This window comes from Maylandia zebra, linkage group LG5, assembly GCF_041146795.1.
Source record: "Maylandia zebra isolate NMK-2024a linkage group LG5, Mzebra_GT3a, whole genome shotgun sequence".
Classification (NCBI taxonomy): domain Eukaryota; kingdom Metazoa; phylum Chordata; class Actinopteri; order Cichliformes; family Cichlidae; genus Maylandia; species Maylandia zebra.
Window position 1 is genome coordinate 29,034,535 of NC_135171.1, and position 18,464 is coordinate 29,052,998.

The 18,464-nt window shown below is 41.8% G+C and overlaps 1 protein-coding gene across 3 annotated transcripts in view; it reads left to right on the plus strand.

The window, feature by feature from the left end:
• Positions 1 to 18,464, plus strand: part of raly (RALY heterogeneous nuclear ribonucleoprotein) — a 130,815-nt gene that overhangs the window by 103,374 nt on the left and 8,977 nt on the right. For all 3 annotated transcript variants that reach the window (XM_014413033.3, XM_076884183.1, XM_076884184.1), the window contains 3 exons: positions 134 to 297; positions 5,511 to 5,630; positions 8,272 to 8,447. In XM_014413033.3, coding sequence (XP_014268519.1) covers positions 134 to 297; positions 5,511 to 5,630; positions 8,272 to 8,447 — 460 coding nt within the window. The remainder of the gene's footprint in view (positions 1 to 133; positions 298 to 5,510; positions 5,631 to 8,271; positions 8,448 to 18,464) is intronic.

Here is an 18,464-nt window from a genome sequence, read left to right on the forward strand (position 1 = left end):
TTGACCTCTATTCTCCTATCTCAACATTTCCTCTTGTTTCCCTCCTTTTCAACCCTCCTTTCTATCTTTCTTTACTTTGATGCCCCTGCTTCCTTCTCATTCTTTCTGTCTCCCCTCACCTTCCTCTTCGCAGGTTGTTTGAGTACCGTGGCAGAGTGTCTCCTGTTCCACGTGTGGTGCCAGTCAAACGCCCGAGAGTGGCTGTACCCCTCGTACGACGGGTCAAGTCTCTGCCTGTCAAACTGCTGGCGTGTAACGCCTCCATCCTCCCAACCAGCAATGGCAACAAACAAAGATGTGAGTTTCAACGTGTACAAATGAACCATCAGCCAGTTTTGCTTTACAAGAAGCTGTTGTAAAGCATTGCAGTACCTACACCACATTAATCCACCATTAAAGTCTGATGTGTTGACTTTAGTTTGTCACTGTTTACTTTTCCAAGTAGAAGTAAAAATAAATATCAACATTTTAAGAAAGTAAATATGCACGTACATATATTGATATACAATTCTGTACATATAACTTGTTAAATTCTCAAATTGTCAGTGATATTGATTTTAGGAAAAACACACAGCTCTGTCACCAAACATTTTCCTTCTGACTACATATATTTCTTGCTTTTCTCTTATTCATTATCTCTTCTGGTTAAATTTCTAACCAGCTCCACCCTGTCTCAAACCTCCTCTTCATCTATCTTTCAAGCCCTGCTTTTACATGACATTGGAAGGCCAAAACATCAGGTTAATCCTTGTCTCTCTCTTGTTTTTTCTCTTGTTTTTTTTCTTTCCTTTTTTTTACCAGTTGCCCATCACATGAATTGAAAGCATATTCAGATTCTAAACAAATTATGCAAAGGCCCTGTCAGCTCCCTGAATTTTTCAGTCTACGTAGAGCTCACAAAGCAATTTACATGTCACAGATTTAAGTGTCTTTCTGTGTATTCATTAAACTTACATTGCAAATTGTTTTAAAGAGAATAAACAAAAGCCTTTTTTAACTGCAGATTTTTTGGGGATATCAGAACAGGTTTTTTTGGCCTAATGCTCGCTGATATGAACTAAGTTTTGCTTGCAGTTACACAGGACATCCTTAAACAACTGGACCTATGGTCAACGGTATGACATTTTTATATTTCACATGATTTTAATTTGACTATTAATATTTACTACCGCTATTACCGCTCGTTTTCATACTCCCATATAGAAAAAGCCATTCATGCTTTTATTTGCTTTGGAGACTACATCTACTACCTCTTTTCTGGGCTAAATATGAAAAAATTATCTTTCTTGCCTCCAATTCAGAATGAAGTTAGAATGAGTAGAATAACCAGTCCTGGCTTCTCTACAGTGTTCCTATGTACTGTATATATTGGGATTTATTTTTGTTTTATTTTGCTGATGACTTTCGTAACTTATCTGGGTCTGGCCCCGAGCTACATAGGAGAAATGTTTGCAGCCTTAGAGCTTGAGCTGGGGGCTCTTCTGTCTGTTCCAAATCAAGACTTAAATCTAAAGATGATCCTGCTTCACCGTCAAGGGACCTCAGCTTTAACACAACCCACATGAGGACATAAGCATATTGAGTGTAATGAAATACACTATATAAATAAAATTGCCTTAATAAAACTTTTTTTTTTTAACTTTTTTTACTTTTGAATATTTCTTTTTTTAAATTGTTAATAAAGGATAATTAAATAATTATCTAGTAACGGCCCAGCTTTTAGATTTGTATTTACATGATGTGTATTCTTTTCTTTAAAACAATAAATCTTGGTTTTCTTGCTTTTTTACTTTAGATTTGTGTATCCTGTTTTGCATTCTATGCATTAAGTAAGTAAATTTTTATTTATATAGCAGTTTTCAAGACAGAGATCATGAAGTGCTTCACGACAAAAAAGATACCAGAGCAGTAAAGCAGTTAATGTTAATCAAACTCCAAAAAGATGAGTTTTAGTTGTTTTAGTGAATACTTTAACCATTATTACTCACTTCCATAACAATTTAGCACATTTCATGTAATCTTTAAAGATTTTTTTGAAGAATTGAAGATTTTACCTTTCAAGCTGCGATAAGCTTTTGTGAAGAGGCATCTATGTATACGCCGAATAAGACCAAAATAATAATTTAAGCTCTATCAATCATTTCCAAAAACTAATACATGGAAAGGGTTTTTTTTGTTTTTTTTTAATATTAAAACTATCATAGACAAAGCATAAGCATGGTCACATCCATCACAGCGCTGCCTTGAAGATACTTCCCTCCAGCATGGAAATGGGAAACAGATGACATTTTAACAAACCTTGGATTAAGTTAGGAACTTAGTTGTAGATAGAAGTGATATGAACTTCAGCGACTTCTGTGTCCAAAGAACTTTACTAACCCCCCCCCCCCCCATTTTTTAAAATAAAGAAGTTCTCATCGGTTTTAAATGGTAGTATCTTTTGTTTTCCTGCTCGCTGTTGACCCCCTTCAAGAATATTGTCTGTGCATTTAAATTCAAAAGCATAGTCAAAATTAGTTTATTGCATCAAATACAATAGATGCCAGTATCACATTTAAAATATATATAGTCATGTAGCTTCATACAAAAATTATTTTGTTCTATGAAATAAATAAAAAAATGCTGTTACATACAGCTACATGTGGCCTTTTTCTTTTTTCTTTTATAGTATTCAGTTTATTTCTGTTTCCTGCGGCTTTAAGAGAATACTTAAATAAATAATAATACACTCATATTATTAAGTTATCACTGTAACTATAAAAAAACAGTTCTTCTTTTATTAACTTAATGTTTTGTGAGGATAATAACACATAATGTTTTATTTTCAGTTCCGCCATGTTACAGTACCATGTTAGAATACCCAATTCTCGTGCAGCCTTAAGGGTTAGCGGGTTTATATGAGCAAAATGCTACAGGAAACTAATTAAATCAAATTCAAATTTCAGCGGGTCTTTGTCATAGAAAGGAATGGTACATCATTACCTTCGTGGTACAGTCATGAATTGGATCCAGAGTTGTTTTTTTGGTTCTGGTTCTTCTCACTGTCCAAAGAGGTGACACTCTCCAGAATTCAGCAGGCGCCAGGCGTGGGTTGAACAATGCGGATTAGCTGAATGTTGGCTTGAGCTGACGTCACAGTGTGTGGGCTGGGAGATATTAAAGGCAGATTCTGGGTCCCTTTTGTTTGAAGTCAAATAACTCTAATAAATTCATTAATCAAAATTAGACTCTTTAAGTGTGAAAGGAATCTCATGTGCTGGACAACAAAATAACAATTCTCCAGATAGGGCAGCAATAATGTAGCAGAAACTGCGTTGCTCGGGTCGATTCTTTGTATTGAATTGAGCTTGTGCTTATTCGAGCTTAAAGATCAAAAAGGTATACATAAGTTAGTCAGAGAGAAAAAGTCAGAGTTTTAGTGATTGTTCATAAAGTCTTCAGTAGAATAAATGTAAGACCAAAATAAAAGCGTCAGACACCAGTGTCTAATACCAGAGATGGAATAAGGCAAAAAGCCATGGCAGCACAAGCAGGCAACGGAAGACTGCCAGGTCTTTTATCGCCTGGGGTCTAGAGTCAGAGCAACCTTCTAAAAGAGCCTGTGTGATAAGGCTTCGGGTTGTGCCTGCATGTATAACTTGTAATGAACAGACAAGCCGTAAAAGGCGGGGGGGATTCTTGGGTTTGTGTGCGAGGGAGAAGGGTGGAAAGAGTGAAGACATGAAGTCCTGGTAACAATTTAATTTCATTAATCCAATCATCGATTTCTGCACGACAAGCCATCTTGTCTACTGAAAAGAAAAAGTGTCTTTTTCCCCAGTCCTTACAGCAACATGCACAGCTTGAGTGCAGCTTGCGTCCAGTTGCTTCTGGTGAAATCTTTACAATCTTAACAGCCATCAAAGGCAAAACACCCATTAGATCTGAAAACTTTTATCTTGGTGATTCTGTATGCTGTAAAAAACAGATCTTCCCTAGAGGTCGTGATAAGTGGTAAAGAGAAACTAATGCCAAGTCACTGCAGCGATGTGTCGATTTATTACTAGCTTCTGGCAGACCTCTTATCTCAAGGTTTGTCTTTGTGTGTGAGGCTGTGTGTGTGTGTGTGTGTAAGATCACTGAAAGGTCATCAAAGGGTTCAGCTGTCTTATTTTTATGTCAAACAGAGATGCATCTTTTGGATTTTTGGATCTGTTCCATTGCCTTTGATATCTTTATTGTAGGAATAATAAAGGGAGCATTTTTCCAGACAAAGAGTCTGTCGAAATTCAAAGTTGAAAACAAAAATTTAATTGCCCTATAGGTTTAATAGGATTAAACAAAGAGGGTGAGGTTGTCACTACTACATTACAATAACAATAAACTTTGGCTGAGAGAACCAAATTGTCTGCATTTAACCTTATTCAGGGAGGCATGGCTCAGCAAGGTAATGCAAGCAAGGAAAGAAAAAATGATCTATTTATACAGTATTTTTCACAAACAAGAGTCACAAAGTGCTTTAAAAAAGAGGCACACAAAACTAGAATTTTAATACAATGTAATACAAATACAAGTACAATGTAAAACTAAAAGAAAAGGACAGGACAACGGAGTAAAAGACCAGAAAAGAAGGACGGGGGCAGAAGTGAGGACACAAGAGGTACGCTGGTAGAGTTAAAGGGGGAAAATGGAAGGCTAAATAGAAATAGTATAAAACTTGAGTAGATTTCCTCACATTTCTATCTTCAAAACACAGACAAGCTTTCATCCATTTGATCAGAAAAATCTATTAAGTTTCAGAGAAATACATCAGAATACTTTGATTAAAGAAAAAGATGAAAAAGTTTAACATTTACTGAATAAGACTGTAATTCATCACTTTGATCCACAGCAGGATATTTGTCTGTAATGTCATAAAATCTGGCACAGATGCTCATGAATCCCAACACACGACTCCAGATGTTCTTGGTGATCCCCTGACTTTATCTCCGGTGCTGCTAACACATCAAGTTTTTGACTAGCACATGATGAAGATCAAAATATATTTACGGATTTCCATCAAAGCGATCAGAAGAGGGACCTGATGTAGCCAGGGCCATAACTTTGGAGACAGTGACACATTTCTTGTACAGTTTTGTCGTTGTACATCACCGCCATGGATTTTAAATCAAACGATCAGGATGTGATTAAAGTGCAGACGTCCAGCTTTCATTAAAGGAGCTTAGCAAAAGTTTTGTATTGCCTGCTTAGAAATATGAGATATGAGATCAAATCAAAGAGAATCTAAATGTTTAGGGGGGGGGGGCACTTTTTTAAAGGAAAAAAGGCGCAAATGAAGCTTCAAAATAGGATCAAAAATGAAAGACATGTTACTGTCATAAAAGGAAAAAAGATAATTTAAACAATAGAGAATGTTTAAAAGTGTGTGGATCCACTGCTTTCTTTGCAGGCTTATCAATCAGGACATGGACACTTACATCCCCTCTCACCTCCCTCCCCTCTGTCTATGTTTGTCTGTGTCTCTCTATCAGCAGTGAAAGGCACAGAGCTTCAGGCGATAAAGTCAGAGTTGACTCAGATTAAAGCCAACATCGAGGCTTTGCTGGGCAGACTGGAGCAGATCACAGAAGACCCACACATAGCTGCCACAGGTGACACCCCCACCCCACACACATACATACCTTACATTATAAATGAAATCATTCAAGGAATTGGAACTCTACAAAACCAGTGCACACTCTGATTATGCTAATCAGAGTTAAACAGTAGTAAAATAGTAATGGTCAACTAAACAAATGCAAACAATTACCTCATTTTCAAGGGGCCTTGACTTTGTCCCTGCGATTTTGCACTAGCTGAGTAAAATCAGTCATTGAACTGTATAGGTCTTCCTTGAACCTTGGAAACCATTATTTGTATCTGTTATTTTTCTTCTTTCTTTTGTGTCTTAGTGCAGCCTTTTCTCTTATATCAACATTGTTTCCACTTCACCTCCAAGCAAACTTGTTTCTTGTATAGAGCAAAGGGGGTCTAGCTGGTAAACAAATAGTATGCAGACTGGAGACAGCGAGCATGAGCCTTCTGATTTAAAATGAGTCTTATTTACTAACATACACATGGCGGTAAGACAAAAATTGGCCGGTGTGCACGTGTCATAAAACTGAGCAATTTTGCATGCAGACTCTTTTTTTTTTTCACATCATAAGAACATTTCCATACACATATTATATGAGGGGCCATTAAATTTAGTAATATTTGTGTGCTTACTGAGAAAGCTGCTCAAGATCACCAGTATCAAGGTTAGAGCACAGTTTGTTTGTTTGTTTGCTTTTTGGTGTTTCCAACCAACCTTGGAGTCTGTCCTCTTCAGGAATCAGAATTAGTAAAACAAATAAAAATATTTTCCTGGCAGCCACAGTTTGTGAAGGGAGCAATGGTGGAAGTCAGATGTAATGGGACTTTTTCTACTTCCAGAGTAATCACAGCATTTGAATCGTTCCTCTTTTGCATAAAGCTTATGGTTAGGACTGGATCCCTCTAACTAACCCTCGCTTAGTTAAGCTTAAATAGGCCTAGATTACAGGGAGCTCCACACAACGCATGGCCCCAGTTTGTTTGTGTTTGTTTTCCTCACTCACCTCTTTCCACCTTCTCGTTTTTCTGCGTTTGGTCATTTTTCGTTTGTATTGTGAAGTGCTGTCCATTTCAGTTTTCCAGCGTTTGGCTGGATTTGAGTTGAGCGTATAGCCTTTTACACTTCAGAATTCATCCTGTTACTCCAATCATAAAATCTAGTGATTCACTTCCAGAAAACTGTATCCTCCATGCTTATGATCATGAGATGTTTTTTTCCCTTCTCCATACTTTTTTCTTCCCATGATTCTTGGTTTCATCTGTCCAAACATGTTTTTTTTGTTTGGTTTTGTCTCTGGGGTGTGAAGGCTTTTTCTTCTGCATAACCAGCAGTTTGCAGCTTGTTGTAAACCCTCTGTATTTAAAGCTGAATTCTCATTGGAGACAACAATGCCTTCACCCTCAAGACTGTTTTTGACTTGACTAGGTGTTGTGAAGGTTTTTTCTTAACTGAGGAAAGAGGAAAGGGAAAGGAAATTCTTTGATCATCCACTTCAGTTGTCTTCTGTGGTCTTTCAGGCTTTCTGGTCTCACTGAGCTGGCCAGTGAATTATTTCTCCTTTAAAATGTATCACATTGTTAATCTGGCCAAATGTAAAGTCTTTTGCTATCTTCCTGATAGTCCATTTTGTGTTTTAAGCCTAAGAATTGGCTCCTTCCCTGGCATCAACCTCTCCTTGGACTTCATATTGAGAATTTCAGTGGATAGCCAACAAACACAAGTTGAATGCTTTGAATCAACATCATGTGTTATTTTCAAATAACCTCACTAGGCCATGCATACAGTATAAATCAAAGCCTTATAAACGATTTTCTACTTCACCGCTCAACTAAACAAAGTAATGGTAAGTGTTGATAAAATAACCATCGGCCTTTATATTGGAAAAATTTAGAGAGAAAGAAACATGAACAAAGAATCGTTAAAAGGACCGAATTGGTCAAAAGGACTAATCACTGCAGTAAAAACTGTACCAAAATGTGATTACAATACTGACTATAAAAAAAAAAATAATAATAATAATAATAAAAACGTAAGAAATGCAACGGCACAAGCAAGCAAGTCCAAGATGAGAAGAAATCAGAAACAGTTGACTTGTATCCGTACGAGGAGTCTGGGATGCAGCTTTAGAAACACAAAAATGTTAGTGTCTGTGTTGCCTGATTCCAGATTTCTGAATGGCAGCCCACCTTTGAAACTTTGCCAAACAATTCTGAAGCCTGCTTTTGCTCTTTTCCATAGATTCGGCCTATGCACAAGAGGAAAGTTGCTAAGGATGGCTGGAACCATAATCCATTTCTTTTAGCAAGATTACTGATGCTTACTCACTTTCTGTACTTACATGAAGATGTCTCTTGATTTGATTTACTGCAAGAGGGGTAGTAACAATAGCACTTGCCTGACTAAGACCATTGAACTGTTATCCTGCAAAAAAAGCAAAGCAAACAAAAATTACTCCTTCATTCTGGATTGAATTTCCATTCTTTCTTTATTATCCCATGAGGCCTATTTTCAAATCAGATTACCCCGTGAGGACGGCCGTGTTTTCTTTCCTCAAAGACATAGATCATCAGCATTTGTAAAATCTGATCTACAGTTTTCGCAGTTGCGACATGTCCATCTCACGTTTGGGTTTCTTGTGTGTGTTCGCGTTCATGCAGATTTGATCAATACAGAGGAGTGCAAGAGTGAGGAGGCATGGCAGGGAGGGGAGGAATCAAGTTCAGAGCTTGAAGATGAGGATGAGCAGAGACAGAACAGCGAAGCTGAAGAGGAGGAGGAAGATGAAGAAGAGGAGGAGGGAGAGCACACACAGGATGACACCCACAACCATATGGTGAGTTAATGTGACAAACAGTAGTGTGATCTGCGGTAACCTAAGTCGAGACTTCTTATTCACACAAAGATGATTTTAGTGCAGGATTCAACCATTTGAGCCCTAATTAGTTCATTTTCATCAACATAATTCAGTTATATTTAAACAGTATCAGTTTATAATAACAGTCATTACAAGATGCCTTATATATAGGTAAATATCCTACAATATTACAGACAGAACTGCAATCATCAGAGTATCTTCTATCATTTTCCCTGCATTACATGCATCTTATTATTTTACACTGATACTACATACATTTAGAGCTTCTGTTGGAACTGCAGGATTTTAAACACATTTAAACTGAATGACAAAAAAATAATAAATAGAACAAAATTACAGTCCATCCCACTATATATATGTATATATATATAGAGAGAGAGAGAGAGAGTCATGGGTGGTTTGGATTCATAGGAGTTGTTCAAGGAGAAAAGGAAGCACTGACCCTTTCCTTCTGTCTTATTATCTCATAGTCAGGCATACAGTGGCTTGCAAAAGTATTCGGCCCCCTTGAACTTTTACACATTTTGTCACATTACAGCCACAAACATGAATCAATTTTATTGGAATTCCACGTGAAAGACCAACACAAAGTGGTGTACACGTGAGAAGTGGAACGAAAATCATACATGATTCCAAACATTTTTTACAAATAAATAACTGCAAAGTGGGGTGTGCGTAATTATTCAATACTTTGTAGAACCACCTTTTGCTGCAATTACAGCTGCCAGTCTTTTAGGGTCTGTCTCTACCAGCTTTGCGCATCTAGAGACTGAAATCCTTGCCCATTCTTCTTTGCAAAACACCTCCAGCTCAGTCAGATTAGATGGACAGCGCTTGTGAACAGCAGTTTTCAGATCTTGCTACAGATTCTCGATTGGACTTTGACTGGGCCATTCTAACACATGGATATGTTTTGTTTTAAACCATTCCATTGTTGCCCTGGCTTTATGTTTAGGGTCGTTGTCCTGCTGGAAGGTGAACCTCCACCCCAGTCTCAAGTCTTTTGTAGACTCCAAGAGGTTTTCTTCCAAGACTGCCCTGTATTTGGCTCCTTCCATCTTCCCATCAACTCTGACCAGCTTCCCTGTCCCTGCTGAAGAGAAGCACCCCCAGAGCATGATGCTGCCACCACCATATTTGACAGTGGGGATGGTGTGTTCAGAGTGATGTGCAGTGTTAGTTTTCCACCACACATAGCGTTTTGCATTTTGGTCTCAACTCCTATGTGCTCTGGTCTCATCTGACCAGAGCACCTTCTTCCACATGTTTGCTGTGTCCCCCACATGGCTTGTGGCAAACTGCAAACTTCTTATGGTTTTCTGTTAACAATGGCTTTCTTCTTGCCACTCTTCCATAAAGGCCAACTTTGTGCAGTGCACGACTAATAGTTGTCCTATGGTCAGATTCCCCCACCTGAGCTGTAGATCTCTGCAGCTCGTCCACAGTCACCATGGGCCTCTTGGCTGCATTTCTGATCAGCACTCTCCTTGTTTGGCCTGTGAGTTTAGGTGGACGGCCTTGTCTTGGTAGGTTTACAGTTGTGCCATACTCCTTCCATTTCTGAATGATTGCTTGAACAGTGCTCCGTGGGATGTTCAAGGCTTGGGAAATCTTTTTGTAGCCTAAGCCTCCTTTAAATTTCTCAATAACTTTATCCCTGACCTGTCTGGGACTTCATGGTGTTGTTGCTCCCAATATTCTCTTAGACAACCTCTGAGGCCGTCACAGAGCTGCTGTATTTGTACTGACATTAGATTACACACAGGTGCACTCTATTTAGTCATTAGCACTCATCAGGGAATGCCTATAGGCAACTGACTGCACTCAGATCAAAGGGGGCTGAATAATTACGCACACCCCACTTTGCAGTTACCGTATTTTCACGACCATAAGGCGCACTTAAAAGTCTTAGATTTTCTTCAAAAAGTACGGCGCGCCCTATAGCGCAGTGCGCCCTGTGTGTTGTAAGGAGGACGTAGTAGAGAACACCATGAGAACGCTAAAGGGTGAAGTGTGGGCGCAACCCTGAAAATGGCAAAGAGACACGCTTACGAAGCACAGTTTAAACTGAAGGCCATCAGCTACGCGGAGGAACATGGAAATCAAGCAGCGGCGAGAGAATTTAAGATTAACGAATCGATGGTTCGCAAATGGAGGAAGCTAGAAAACAAGCTCCGGCAGGTCAAGAAAACGCAGCTGAGTTTCCGCGGACATAAGGCGAGGTGGCCCGAGTTGGAGGAAAGACTCGAGCGGTGGATCATCGAGCAAAGAACGAGCGGGAGAAGCGTTTCGACGGTCACCATTCGGCTAAAAGCAGTTTCACTTTCACTTTTTATGAAACGGTGCCATTTTTCCATCCGGACCAGGACTACGGTAGCGCAGCAACTTCCAGCGGATTATAAGGAAAAGCTGGCCATCTTCCGCTCCTACTGCAGCAAACACATCGGCGACAAACACATCCAGCCCAGCCACATCACAAACATGGACGAGGTCCCGCTCACTTTTGACATCCCGGTGAGTCACACTGTGGAGAAGAAGGGGACCAGCACGGTAGCGATACGCACAACGGGGCACGAAAAATCTTCTTTCACTGTTGTGTTTGGCTGCCATGCTAATGGACAGAAACTGCCGCCTATGGTGATTTTTAAGCGACAGACTTTGCCTAAAGAGAAGTTTCCAGCAGGAATCATCATTAAGGCAAATGAAAAGGGCTGGATGGATGAGGAAATGATGAAAGAGTGGCTGAGGGAGGTGTATGTAAGGAGACCAGGTGGTTTTTTCCACGCATCACCATCGCTGTTGATCTGTGACTCTATGCGTGCCCATCTCACAGCCGATGTGAAAAAACTAGTGAAACAAATGAACTGTGAGCTTGCTGTCATTCCGGGAGGCCTGACAAAGGAACTCCAACCGCTGGACATCGGTGTGAACCGCCCGTTCAAAGTAAGGCTGCGAGCGGCCTGGGAGCAATGGATGACCGATGGGGACCACAGTTTCACCAAGAGTGGAAGGCAGCACCGGGCGAGTTACGCCACAATTTGCCAATGGACTGTAGATGCTTGGGCTAACATGTCTGCTGGCACTGTTGTTCGAGCTTTCGCAAAAGCCGGCATCATTTCCGAGGAGCTGCACGGCACGGAAAGTGACTCTGACAGTGAAGAAAGTGAACCTGGCATGTTTGATGGAGATTTAGCGCAGCTGTTCAATTCAGACACAGAGGATGAGGACTTCCATGGGTTTGATGATAAAAATGTGAGTACCAAACTTCGTTTTGCTCCTGCTTTATTTTTAAATACGCACACTTGTATGCTTGTGTGTTGTTGATGATGACGATTACTGGTAATAAAAATGTGAGTAAGGTACCGAACTCAGGTTTGCTCCCGCTTTATTTTTAAATACGCATACGGTACTTGTATGCGCCCTATAATCCAGTGCGCCTTATGTGTGTGTTAAATACAGTAATGGCACACATAACTGAGACTGCACCTTTTAGTACAGTGCGTCTTATGGTCGTGAAAATACGGTATTTATTTGTAAAAAATGTTTGGAATCATGTATGATTTACGTTCCACTTCTCACGTGTACACCACTTTGTATTGGTCTTTCACGTGGAATTCCAATAAAATTGATTCATGTTTGTGGCTGTAATGTGACAAAATGTGTAAAAGTTCAAGGGGGCCAAATACTTTTGCAAGCTACTGTATGTAACAGGCAGCTGACAGAGCAAGCTGCAATCCAATACTCTCTCAGCCCATACACATCGCTTATGCTGCTTGTTAAGGACACGTTAGTGTAATTTCTCATTATGCACAGTAAAATTTTGTCAAAAGAAGTAGTATAAAAATGAACAAATGTCCAAACGAGGAACTCAGTGGAGTTTGTGGTATAAAATCCAAACCCAGAAGGCATCCTTGTGTCTAAAACTTTGTTTTTAATTATCTAGTTTTGTTTTGATTTTACTTTTCGTAGTCTACTCTTGTAGTTATGTTAAGGTACAAAAACTGAGAAAGGCTTAGGAAAAGGTCATTCTTTGAGTTAAAATATACCCTTTCTGAACTTTTACTGTGTCAGAAGGCAAACGTTTTTCACATGCAACAGACTTCTCCTACATTGTTTTTTTTTTTAACTTTAAAAGTGCTAGAACAGTGGCATCGTGAGTGGAAGAAATGTGTCCAAGGTCTCACTGTGTTGATTTAGGATGTAGAGGGGTTTCTGCTGCACTCTGTGAGATATGCTGAAAAATGTTATACCTGCAACATACTCGTTAAGTAATTCAGTGGGATCCCTATTATGCATCAGTATGTGACAACTGGACCAAAATGTATCTGATATACTATACTTATTCCAAAATGTAATGCCTTTTAAGCTGTGGAGCTTAAATGCTAGTAATTTCCCAAACATAATTTAGCTACAGATGACACAATTTGTAATAAAGAATAAGAAAAATCTATCATGTGAAATGCTAATTATATTCACGTTTTCAGTTCCTTATTTTGTCCTAAAATTTTCCATAATAACAAAAACTTGAACACATGTAATCAGTATTGTGTGTGTTTTGACTCTTGGTTGATATTCTGTTCTTTCTTTAATGTATTACGTTTGTGTTCCATTCAGTAAAAAAAAAAAAAAAAAAAACGATAAAAATGTACCAGCAAAGTCATACTTAAGAGTTTAGTTCATTATTGGATGAGCAAATTGCTAAGCCACAAAGATTTGTTTAAAGAAAAAAATTTAAAGTTCAGTATTTTTGTAGATTTGTGTTGCATTATTGTGATTCTCAATTGTGTACAATGAGGATTCGTGCAAAACATGGCAGACACATTCAGTTCCCATTTATCAAACAACTTTGAAATAACCTGGGGGTAGCTAATCATGTTTGGAACAAACAATTCAAGTCACTACCAGATTTTCAGTTCTAAAGATTGAGTGTTTTAAGACTCGGAGGCAAAATGTCTGAAATGCTTTGAAGAGGCAAGTCATAGTCAGTCTGGACTTCATCTAGTTCAACCAGATGAACTTACTAGAAATTACCAAACAAAAGCTTTGCACTAGTCATGTAAAATTCCATAAATGTCACTGAGAACTAGGCTTTTGATTCAGAAATAGTTTGATCAGATTCACTGGGAGCTCCGCTGAGTAAACTCACCCACCTCAACAAGTGTTGCTTTTGAACTCGCCAGTCCAGTCCAGTCCAGTCCAGTAAATGAATGATGATATTAAGTTAAAGGGCCGATGGCATTTTAAAAGCACCTTAAATGTGACAGTGGTCAAAGTATATAAAAGGAGTCAGAAATAATATTAAAAAGATGGAAAATCTGAACAATGTGAAACTGTTTTCTCATAAGAGCGGAGGAAATTTGCAATTTGTGCAGGCTTAGGGCAAGAAGTTATGAAAATAACACATAGCACTGTTCAAATGTACACACACACTCATACACACAGCACAGTCTCTTGCGTGCCTTCGTAAATATACGAGTGACTGAAAACATCCATGGTTAACAACATAAATTTAAAGCTGTGGATTTGAATAAGCCCAGGTCCTTATAATGTTACATGGTTTAATCCCCAATTTCTGCAGCCTGCACTGACTATGTGTAGTTACACAGACATTACTGTATATTGTTGTATATGAGGGAAACAGTGTGGCACTCTATGCTATTTATTTTTCTGTCTTTCTTTTGATTTACCTGCACATTATCTACCACATCATAACATATATGACCAGCTGTAACTGTATATTTAGATTCATGTGTGGTTTTGGAGCCAGTATACAGACATGTTCCTCTACATGAGTACTGCTTTGGTGAGAACACAGTGTACAGTATATCTGTATAACATTATTCCAGGCATTTTCTTACACTTACCCAATTAAGGGTTACCTATCTCAACAGCCAAACGGGTACAACCATGGACAGGTCACCAATCTGTCACAGGGGTAACACATCGAGAGGCATTCACTGTACACATTCACATCTACGGGCAATTTGGACTCTCCAACTGACCTAACACTATGCATGTTTTTGGGCTGTGGGAAGCTGCAGTACACAGAGCGAACCCATGCAGACACAGCAAGAACATTCAAAATCCACACAGAAAGGCTGCAGCCAGATTGAACCCAGGATCTTTTTGCTGTGGGGCAGGAGGGCTAACCACCACTCCACCTTATAACAATATTCAACATAATAAATATGAGAACAGTGTTTACACCGTGTAGTGATCCTCATACTTGTATTCCTGCGAGAGTAGCGTTTTTGTCATCTTAGAAATTCTTACATCTGGATCCGAGTGTTGACACAGCATGCAAAGCCCTCCCCCGCGCCCCATTCGGCCAATCAGATCACCGCTCCATCCTGCTCCTGCCCGCCTACAGGCAGAAGCTGAAACAGGAAGCTCCAACCCGGAGGGCGGTGCACTGTTGGACGGACCAATCGGAGTCTGCGCTGCGGGACTGTTTTGATCACGCGGACTGGGAAATGTTTCACGTGGCTGCTAGGGACATTGATGAGTACACAGACTCAGTCTGCGGATTTATCAGGAAATGCATGGAAGATGTCGTCCCATCCAGAACAGTTAAATCCTTCCCAAATCAAAAACCCTGGATCAACGGAGATGTTCGCGCGGCACGGAGCACCGCCTTTGCCTCCGCGAACACATCGGACTACAAACACGCACATTACCAACTCCGGAAGACGATCAAAGCAGCCAAACGTGAGTACAGGGACAGGGTGGAGCAACAGTTTGACAACCCTCGGAGTATGTGGCAGGGACTAAACACGATCACAGACTTTAGAGGGAAAACCAGCACACCGCAGACCACGGCCTCTCTGTGTGAGGATCTAAACGTATTCTACGCTAGATTCGACACAGCGAACACCATGAGACCGGACAGTGTGCGCACCGCGGATGACGTCAGTGCGCACACTGTTTCTGAGGAGGATGTGCGGAAGTGCTTCAGGAAGGTGAACGCACACAAAGCTACTGGTCCGGACGAGATTCCCAGCCGCGTCCTCAAGTCATGCGCGGCTCAGCTGGCTGGAGTGTTCACGCACATCTTCAACCTTTCCCTCTCTCTGTCTGTAGTCCCAGCCTGCTTCAAAATGGCCACCATCGTCCCTGTACCCAAATCCTCCACCATCTCCTCATTGAACGACTGGCGACCTGTAGCCCTGACCCCCATCGTAAGCAAATGCTTCGAGAAGCTGGTCAGGGACTTCATCTGCTCTGCACTACCCGACTCACTGGACCCTCTACAGTTCACATACCGCCACAACAGGTCCACTGATGATGCCATAGCCCTGACACTACATACTGCCCTGTCACACCTGGAGAAGAGAGACACCTATGTGAGAATGCTGTTTGTAGATTACAGCTCAGCATTCAATACCATCGTTCCCTCGAAGCTGGACAGGAAACTGCAGGATCTAGGACTGAGCAGCTCCCTCTGCAGCTGGATCCTTAGCTTCCTGTCTGACAGACGCCAAGTGGTCAGACTGGGCAGCATCACCTCATCCCCCATCACACTGAACACTGGTGCTCCACAGGGGTGTGTACTGAGCCCTCTCCTATACTCACTCTACACCTACGACTGCACAGCCACTAACAACTCCAACATCATTGTGAAGTTTGCGGACGACACTACAGTGGTGGGTCTTATCACCAATGGTGATGAGACGGCTTACAGGCAGGAGGTCAGCGCCCTGACCCACTGGTGTCAAGACAACCATCTCACCCTCAACGTCGCAAAGACAAAGGAGTTGATAGTGGACTTCCGGAGGTGCAGAGAAGTACACACCCCCATCACCATCAACGGCGCTGCTGTGGAGAGAGTGAGCAGCTTCCGGTTCCTTGGTGTACATCTGGCTGAGGATCTTACGTGGTCAGTACACACAAACAAAACAGTGAAGAAGGCGCAGCAGCGCCTCTTCTTTCTCAGGAGACTGAAAAGATTCGGCATGAGCCCCCGCATCCTCAGGACCTTCTATCACTGTGCCATTGAGAGCATCCTCACTGGATGCATCACCACCTGGTATGGCAACAGCACCGCCTACAACTGCAAAGCTCTCCAGCAAGTAGTGCGGTGCTCTGAACGGATAATTGGAGGTGAGCTTCCCTCCCTCCAAGACATCTACAGGAAGCGGTGCCTGAGGAAAGCGGGGAGGATCATCAAGGACTCCAGTCACCCCAGCCATAAACTGTTCAGACTACTTCCATCAGGAAGGAGGTTCTGCAGCATCCGGTCCCGTACCAGCAGACTGAGAGACAGCTTCTTCCACCAGGCCATCAGACTGCTGAACACGTCATAGACACCTCAGCTTCACTACTGGAACTTTAACATTATGCACTCCATACTGTACAGTAATGCCACTGTTTTGCACATGTCTCAACTCTGTATATTTTATATTTTTTATTTATTGTTTACTCTATTTAATTTGTAAAATATGTGTACACACACACACACACACACACGTAGAAAAATATTTAGTATACACATCCAGAAATGCATATACTATTATATATTGTACATATATTTATTAGTTTCAGATGTAGCCATTCTTGTATTTTGCTTGTTTACATTATTGTATTTTGCACAACTCTGTTGCTTGTGAAGCTCGCACACAAGAATTTCACTCACATGTACTGTACCAATGTACCTGCACATGTGATGTGACAATAAAAGTGATTTGATTTGATTTGATGAGTTTGTGTTGATGAGGTCCGCCCCGAGTTCCTGAAGGCTCTGGACGTTGTAGGGCTGTCCTGGTTGACACGCCTCTGCAATGTTGCGTGGAGATCAGGGGCAGTACCTGTGGACTGGCAGACCAGGGTGGTGGTCCCCATCTTTAAGAAAGGGGACCGGAGGGTGTGTTCCAACTACAGGGGGATCACACTCCTCAGCCTCCCTGGGAAAGTCTATGCCAGGGTGCTGGAAAGGAGAGTTCGTCCGTTAGTCGAACCTCGGATACAGGAGGAACAATGCGGTTTTCGTCCTGGTCGCGGAACACTGGATCAGCTCTTTATCCTCTCCAGGATACTTGAGGGTGCATGGGAGTTTGCCCAACCAGTCTACGTGTGTTTTGTGGACTTGGAGAAGGCATTCGACCGTGTCCCTCGGGGTGTCCTGTGGGAGGTGTTGCGGGAATATGGGGTGTCTGGCCCATTGCTACGGGCCATTCGATCCCTATACAACCGTTGCAAGAGCTTGGTTCGCATTGCCGGCAATAAGTCGGACTCGTTCCTGGTGGGTGATGGGCTCCGCCAGGGCTGCCCTTTGTCTCCGGTTCTGTTCATAATTTTTATGGACAGGATTTCTAGGCGCAGCCAAGTGGCGGAGGGCTTTCGCTTTGGTGGCCTCAGAATCTCATCTCTGATTTTTGCAGATGATGTGGTTCTGTTGGCTTCATCGGGTGAGGGCCTCCAGCTCGCACTGGAACGGTTCGCAGCCGAGTGTGAAGCAGCGGGAATGAGCATCAGCACCTCCAAATCTGAGGCCATGGTTCTCAGCCGGAAAAGGGTGGAGTGCCCACTCCGGGTTGGGGATGAGTTCCTGCCCCAAGTGGAGGAGTTCAAGTATCTCGGGGTCTTGTTCGCGAGTGATGGGAGAAGGGAGCCGGAGATCGACAGACGGATTGGGGCTGCAGCTGCAGTAATGCGGACGCTGCACCGGTCCGTCGTGGTGAAGAGGGAGCTGAGTGTAAAAGCGAAGCTCTCAATTTACCGGTCGATCTACGTCCCTACCCTCACCTATGGCCACGAGCTGTGGGTAGTGACCGAAAGAACGAGATCGCGGATACAAGCGGCAGAAATGAGCTTCCTCCGAAGGGTGGCTGGCCTCTCCCTTAGAGATAGGGTGAGAAGTTCGGCCATCCGGGAGGGGCTCAGAGTAGAGCAGCTGCTGCTCCACATCAAAAGGAGCCAGCTGAGGTGGTTCGGGCATCTGACAAGGATGCCCCCTGGGCGCCTCCTGGGTGAGGTGTT